The sequence below is a fragment of the Protobothrops mucrosquamatus genome, unplaced genomic scaffold (assembly GCF_001527695.2).
Source record: "Protobothrops mucrosquamatus isolate PMUCROS unplaced genomic scaffold, P.Mucros_1.0 scaffold969, whole genome shotgun sequence".
In the NCBI taxonomy this organism is placed as follows: domain Eukaryota; kingdom Metazoa; phylum Chordata; class Lepidosauria; order Squamata; family Viperidae; genus Protobothrops; species Protobothrops mucrosquamatus.
The window spans coordinates 369,228-377,635 of record NW_015387212.1 but is presented as its reverse complement, the minus strand read 5'-3'; the positions used below and the strand labels follow the sequence as shown (position 1 = coordinate 377,635).

Genomic DNA, 8,408 nt, shown 5'->3' with positions numbered 1-8,408 from the left:
TGGCTTTGTGTACTGAAAGACCAAGTTATTTACTGAATAACTGAATTTCTTTGGGGATTGGGCTCCACCACTCTGGACACATTCTTTCTTTTGTAAAATTAGAAATGTCTCTTTCGAGGATCCGGTCTCTTTATCGATGTTCTTGATCATTATGATTTTTCATTTTGATCGTGAACGAGAACACCATTTTGTGCAAAGCTCAACAAAATGATCAGATGATATTTGAATGTCTGAGATGAAGCACAGAGGGGTGCAGATTTAATTCAATAGGCAAGCAAGTGGGTAAAGTAAGTGTTTTTTTATGTGGGCCCATCTGTATCTGTCTGGGATTAAGGTGAATTCAACAGTTCTTAGTTCTTATATGTAGTGCCACAGCCATAGCCCAGATGTATTTTGGGATGGGGGCAGAATCAGATAATCCCAGCTTTCTGACTATCATGGAATTGTAATGGATATTTGGCTAGTCTTTCTACTCTCTAGCCCTGTGATGAGAGCAAGGAACTTGCTTTTTTCCATAGCTGAAGGTATGGAATGAAGGTTATGTTTTCCATTCCATTGTAAATTGCTATGGTTATACATACCTAAAATCAATGAAACAGGAACCGTGAATTCATCAGTGACTCCTGAAAACAGACAGCCCTTACTCACACAGGGCACTAATCTAAGATTTGTTTTGACTAAAGTAATTCTCTCCCTGGCAATTTACAGCATCTTCTAGGGTCTCCCATTGTGACAAAATAAGGCAAGGACTTGCATTATAGAACTTCAATCACAGTTGGGTGATGCTATGAAGATGCTTTACGGCACTAGTGAGGAAATAATCCTTATGTGATTTTTATGACTCCACCTTAGAAGATAAAACAAACCATAGTTTGTTTTTTCAGCAAAGCTGGTCTTGAAATTGACCGAATGTATGACTGATTTTAACCGTAGCGAGTAATATCTGAATCCCGGATCCTGTCTTAATTATTTTCATTTTCTACCCATGTTTCCCATCAAAATAGAGAAGGATGTGGCAGTACGTATTAGCCACCAGAGAAATCCACTCCTCAAAATAAAGGAAGCCCTCTTGTTTTTCTCCCAAATTTTTCATTCTGTCTGGCAGCCACATTCTCACACATATTGAGAGGTTAAATGAAGAACCACACACAAAACCTCCAGAGACACAAAAGCAAAGAGCCCACTATACAAAAAACAGAAAACACCTCTCACACACAGACTGGCAGACTAGTTCTTTACTGCTGCTGGGAAGTAGAGAAGCATCTGTGTTCTGGCAGAAGAGAAGAAAAGGGAACAAAACAAGAATTGGCCAGGCGAACCAGAATTATTTTACTTCTCTGCCAGATTGGCACTGGCTTATTCAACAAATCGTGGTTTAGTTTTATTTTTGCATGCAATTTTAGGGTCCATTAAAGGAAAAAAGCTCATTGATGCTTTATTTTCCATAAGTTACAAGATGTAAACACAACCTTGATTTAAAAAAATAAATTACTGGCTGCAATTCCTATTTCTGTACACTAAATCATTTCTTACTTTTTAGTGAGGAATGAAATATAGGGAGTTTTTGTTTTGTTTTTTTTTAAAAACCTCTTTTCAATAAAGTCCAGAAACATACAACCATATAATTATATTTAGAAAATATGAATGTAGGAGTGAGTCATTTAGCTGAAAGTTAAATATCTGCCAGTATGAATGATAAGAGAACTAGTGTCAGTCTAATATTAGAAATATGAGATTGAGAAGAGTGAGATCTTCGTTACGTTTTATAATTCAGTAGTTGTCTCAAGTCACTAATTTGAATTTCAATGCTTGTTTAGTTGCTTAATCTTTTTAAACAACTTATAATTTAGGAAGAGTGATTTTCAAAATTCTGGAGAATTAGAAACATTAATGAAGGTTTGAAGGTTACTGAAACAGTTAAAACAGATATAAACTTATAATTCAGGTGGGAAATATCTTTTCCCCATAGTTCATTACTAACTTGCATTTTAAGAGAATCAATCTGGAAAAGCCATCCTATGTGTACAATATAAAGCAGACAAAGACCAGATACCAATATTCTGTTTAACTTCCCTTTTGTTTAACATTAAACTTTTCACCAGTTGTTAGTGATATATACCAAATTATTTTTCATTTAATAAGGCTTGTAGAAATTTAAATTACAGAAAAGTCCATCTGAAAAAAAAGTCCTAAGCAGAAGAGCAATTCAACAGGAGAGCCAATTCCTCAGAGAGATAATGGACTCACCGTCACACTAGTGTTGAATCAGAGGATAAATAGCTCTGGATCTACCTGAGATGTTTTAATTTCAGCTCCTGCAATATGCAGGAGATTGTACTCAACGGCTAAATGGCCTTTTCTGACTTTACCTTTGTTTGCTTGCAGGGCATCCACTAAAACACAGTTGGTATGAGTTTAATGCATTCATTAAAATATATCCTGTGTAATCTTAAAGACAATGATCTTCAGATATTTATAGTTTGGTACTATATGAATAATAAACCTGTTAATTGATGCACAAGATCTGCTTTGGTTTGTAGACAATTTCAGTGTTCCATCTTTCTTTTGGAACAGAACATGGTAATTCTAATGGGTCTATTCAACTGCATTCATGTCAGTAGAGAGACTTGCCCTACAAATTAGCACCCTTTCCAGAACAACTCATATTAAGCTTTGCCTTTTAAATTTCAGAATTCCATTAGGCACAACCTGTCCTTGAATAAGTGCTTCATCAAGGTACCACGAGAGAAAGATGAACCGGGAAAAGGAGGTTTCTGGAAGATTGATCCTCAGTATGCAGACAGACTGATGAACGGAGCTTTCAAAAAACGCAGGATGCCCCCTGTGCAGATACATCCAGCCTTCACTGGAAGAATCCAACAGGAGGCAAGTTCCAGTTCTTCAGCTCACCAATCAGCAACTTCTTGGAAAAACAGCAGCATTCTGAAGATCAATGTAGAATCCCAGCAGCTGCTCAAAGAATTTGAAGAAGTGACCAGCGACCAGAACTGGAACCCAGCCGATGGAAAAATGAGCCATAAACGCAAGCAACCGCTGCCAAAACGAATGTATAAGGCAGCCCGCTTCTCCAGCTCCCCTATGCTTACTCAGGAAGAACAGACAGAGCTTGGCTCTCTCAAAGGTGATTTTGACTGGGAGGCTATCTTTGATACCACCTTAAATGGTGATTTCTCTACCTTTGAGGATCTGGAAATTACTCCTCCAATCAGCCCAATAACCAGGGATGTAGATTTGACAGTGCATGGAAGACATATTGATTGCCCACAGGAGTGGTGCCCAGCTGGGCAAGATTATGTGCTCACAGAATCTAACCAGAGTAGCTTGGACTTTGATGAAACATTTATTGCCACTTCTTTTCTTCAGCATCCCTGGGATGAAGGGAGAAATGATTACCTCTCAAATTCTGTCAACATGGATCCACTGTTTGAACTCAACGATCCTTCTTTGCAAACAGAAATGAATGACTGGAGCAATGCTGGCTGTCTTTAATGAAAGACAGTTCCCTGATTGGAAGGTTCAAGATTAACCAACTCTAAGAACAAGATGGTCCCAGAGCTGCAGGACTTGACAAAAGGAAGAATCCATGAACACATGAGACAGCTTTAGTATTGGGACCCACTGTCTCACTGAAAAGTTAGGATGGGGGAAAAAGAAGATCTGGATAATTGGGCTGGATGTATCTAAAAGTAACTCATTTGATATGGGGAACTCTATACCCCAACAGATAACAAATAATAATAATACAGTGTCTATTTGTGTTCTTTTAAAGAAATAGAGGTTTTTTCTATTTGGGGCTAGAGGGAAATGAAAAGGGGATAATTTCTTTGGGGGAGAAGGGAGGATATTTGAAGAGGTTGGAAGAGCAGGCCTTTTCTGGTGATTAGGGTATATTAGATCATCTACCGTTTCCTCTTCCTTCTTTCTTTCGTTTCTTGGGTAAGTGGTTTTCCCAGGGAAGATTTCTAGTTAAAACATGGGACAATCTAACAGGAAAGTACAATTTCCATCTCTGTTCAAGGAGTTGCAATCACCTGTCTACCACACTAGGTCAATTTAGATTTTAAAACTTATATGCTCTAAAATAAATCAGTAAGTCAAATTGTTTCAAGCTTTTAAAACAGAAGCTATTATCTATCTATAGACCTGTAATGGAAGTTATATTTTTAGCTACAGAAGGCACAATCAGTAGAGTATTGGGTTGGGGAGGGAGGGAGGAGTATTTGTAATAATGGAAATTCAGATTGAAGTGTATCAAATGCTTGTTATTCAGAAAGAAATATAATACGTAAGTGGGAACATCTGCCACTAGATTTTTTTAAAAAAATCTATACACAGGACTTGATTTATTCTAGATGTTCCTTTTTACTTATTTTTGTATCTAAAATACTTCTTGACTGACTCTGTACGCTGTAATACCTAGACATAAAAGTCAAAGTAGGTAAACCCTCGGATGTTAACGTTTATTTTAAAAACATTATACCCTTTTATAAGTAGAAGCTTATGAAAGGATTTGTGGCATGCTTCAACAGCTCAATCGTCAGCTCAATTGACTGATTATGTAGGGCTCTATTTTCTTGTCTTTTGGTCCACCCTCAGAATTGCTAAAACATTTCTCTGCCTTACGTTATGCCTTGTCTTATGTGACTCACCAACCAGTGGCAATGTAGAACTGATTAAGCAAACCAAAACAACTCATAATTGTCATGTTCTTTTGGGTTTCTAGACTAAAGCGGAACATTATAGACCACTATATGTATAGCAGAAAATACAAAAGAAAGAACAACTTAAAACTTCACTCTGATGAAGTTACTTTTGCTTTTGATCTAGAACTGAACTTTCTTGTCATCCAACTAGGCACTTTGCGCCTAAAATCAGCTGTCATAATAGCCTTTGAATGTATTCAAATAAAGTAAAATGAGATATTTAGGGTAGTTTTGGAAAATATGTCTTGAAAAGTAATAGCCTTATTAGAGACACCACAATGGTATTTCATAGATGTTAATTTTTTAAAGGAGCTGTTCAATGGGTCCATTCAGGTTAAGGCTCAGTGTCCAAATAGAATTTACAGCACTGAAAAATTCTGCACCATTTTTTTCTTGCTTACATTTCTTTAAAGCTGTTAGCCTAAGTGCTACAAAATGCATTTTGAAATATTTATATTTTCATACATTTAGTCTGTCCTAACAAACCTCTGGTGTAGAAAGTGTCACATCCTCAGGGCAAAGGTTATGGTGCTACATTATAGCAAATACAATGATTTATGTGTGATAAAAACACTCTTCTGACCAAATCTGTACAGAGAAAACAAGAACACGAGCCCGTTAGATTATGTGAATGAAAGAGCTAGATTTGAATATTTTGCATGCTCTTAATTTTAGAAATTGCCCACATCATGGATACACGTATTATCTTCTGCAGAAACAGAGAATCTACATTTAGAGCTTTGTGTTGTGCCACAACTCACATTTAATCTGCACAGGAAAATGTATTATTATTTTGTAATACCTTCAGCACTACAACAGTTATTTTCACAGTGATCCCACTCTCAATGTCTCTCTCTCTCTCTAGAGATTTCAAGGCCTTTCCAAGTCAGCTGGAGAGTAAGTGTGAGTGAGGCATACACAATAAATGTGCATGTGATTCTAGTTTGTTTTACACAATTTCTCCTGAGGTTTCTGATCATGCAACAAGAAAGTCAATAGATTGTATTTGGAGAAAATGCAGTATTTTCCTCAATGTGTACTGAGCAGTCTAGAAGAAAATGGATGACCAACTGGTAACTTCTAGACTGCATCCATCCTCAGAGATTATTTGATGTAGCCTCCAAGAGTCTGCAGGTTTTTGTGGCCTGCGCTTCTGGGCAAGACCAAATTAGGTCTCCGTTTAAAGGAAATAAAGTACATGCTCATGATTCTTCTGGAACAACTTTGAGGCATATGGAAAAGGCTTGGAAATATTCCCTGAAATAAACTTTCCCTGGTTTGTATATGGAATCGGTAGTGCAAAAAAAATAAAATTATAGTACTATTTCCCTTCGCCCTATTCAGCATTACATTTATTCTTTGCAGCTTCCAGTAGCTGACTTTTCAAGATCATTTGGTCATTAAGGATTATGGCAATTTTAAGAAACTGGCTGTGCCAATTCTAAAATATATTGCTTCCACAGGTCTAAGAAACTGAAAAAGTATAGTCACTGTAGAATGAAGTACATTCCTATTATTTCATAACAGATGTGGGATCGCTGATAATAATAGTGTTGGTAAAAACAATTATGCTTCCTGGCATTGAATAAGATTCAGCCCACAATTTTATTTGTTGTGGAAAAATTGGAGGATATTTTAGCATCAGAGGTATCCCCCTTATTGGAGCAGGGAGGGAACTGATCTGGAATTCAAGCTATTATTTTCAGATTCTAACCCCCATCCTTAATCAAAATTTAGTCAACTTACTGGGAATTAAAATATTGGAATTTTAAAAAAATTTAGGGAAGGGGGAATATGTGAGTGAGAAAGAAGCTTTGCTGTTGTAAACAATATGAGCAGTCTTAACCATATCAGAAGATACATGTACATGATTTTTTTTTAAATTAAAAAATGGAATAACTGCTGGAAAACCTCTATTTTTAGTAAGTGATGGAATAACAGAATTTAAAACTAATGTGAAAATGGAATTTACGTGCAAAATGGACCATCTGAACAGCATCAGTTTTGAAACAATTGAGGAATAGTATGTCACATTTAAAATTAGGAATATTGTAATTCCATGAATTCAGATTTGAAATTGGTTCAGTAATAATTGTGATCTATACAGATTTTAGTCTTTTAAAATCCTGTTGGTTTAACTAACTTTTCTACTGAGGTCGGTTAATACACATTGGATCTGGCTTAGTCCAGTCCACTGCTTTTTACCATAGGATATGGCACTTCAAAATGCAGGCCCACACATGACCACATAAAGCAAATAATTTAATGCATCTGAATAATAGCTTACCTTTCCCTTACCAATAATTGCATAGCAATGTAGTTTAGCAGGATGTTTAAAGCTGCAACTTTATGTACATTTGCTGTCTTTATATTCAAATTAATTGGAGCTTTGCTATTGATTTCTGTAGGTTATATACAATGACTCCAACCTAATTTAGAAGCCTGTGACGGTTGTATATTCTAATTTAAATGTTCTAATTAGGTAATCGAACTAGTGTTTATTTTGTAAATTTAGAATCCTGAATTTGTTTCAGCTCTTTTCAGCAAAAGCAGATGCCAGTGAAATTGGTCTGTGTTTCTGGACTGACTGTTGCTGAAAACTCTGCTTCCATTCTTCTTTTTGGAAAGTAATAGTAATAATAAACATAATGTCAGCATTTTGGACCACCGGCTGCTGTCAAGATTGAATGAAGTACTATGGAGCAAAGCCAGTTTGCTATTGGAACAAGTCGAGAGCTCTCTCTGAATGGCTATAGTACAAATGTAAAGCCTCTGTAATGATTCAGCCTCTTTAATTCCCAACCAAGGAACTCTAAAAGTTATAACTCTGTGAATGGCAGTGAATCTGTCAATTACATCTCTGCACCTGACAGAACTACAGTTCCATGAGAATTCTAACAAGATACCGAAGAGTGAAAATGAATAATTTCTACGCAGGGGGGCTTTTATGCTGTAAACATACTGTTTTCTATAGCAGGTTACACATTGTATTGCATCCAGGATTTCACACTGCAATGAGTAGCATGCTTTCGTTTTAGGCTTTGGGTTCATAAATTTACTATAGCGCTGACAGAACATGAGTCTGGTTTCAAATCTGTCCCACTTTGTAGTTATTTCTTCAGTCATCGTTCACTTGCGAAATTGCTCCAGGAGTGGGTTGAACTATCAAATCTGGAAAAGTGCACTGCACATCTTTCAAGAACTTGGAAACTTACTGGCAATTAAATCTTACCATTACTGGATATCAAACCAGACATGGGGAAGGGGGAGCGTTGGTTGGTTTTGCTTTTTCTTAACATAATTATTTCCTTTCTGTTCCATTTTAATGGCTTGGATTGGGGTTTGTTCCTACTCATGGTTGAAAAATGGCAACAATACGTGTGCAATTTAACTATGGAAAGCTGTTTGCTATTAAAAAAAAATAAAAAAAACATTGGTACACTTTGTTTCCTGCTCAGTAATATATTAAAAGTCATTTGTTGTTATCAGTGCTCAACAAGGATAGTCAAAAGCAAATATGCACAGCAAAATACAGCATTTCCATTAGTAACATAGAAGCCATCAGATTATACTAGGCCTAGTGGTGGGATTCAGTTGGTTCGCACCGGTTCGGCACAACCGGTAGCTAATTTTTTGTTGCCCAGGCCCAGAATGGACTTCCGGAAGTGGCATCCACACAGAGAA

The 8,408-nt window shown here is 36.6% G+C and overlaps 1 protein-coding gene across 1 annotated transcript; it reads left to right on the top strand.

Annotated features, from left to right (window-relative positions):
* Positions 1-2,691: 2,691 nt before the first annotated feature.
* FOXJ1 (forkhead box J1) lies at positions 2,692-8,165 on the top strand (the record flags this gene model as incomplete). Its single annotated transcript, XM_015819709.1, has 1 exon — positions 2,692-8,165. A coding segment is annotated over one exon (819 nt), but the record flags the coding sequence as incomplete, so codon positions are not given.
* Between the last annotated feature and the right edge of the window lie 243 nt (positions 8,166-8,408).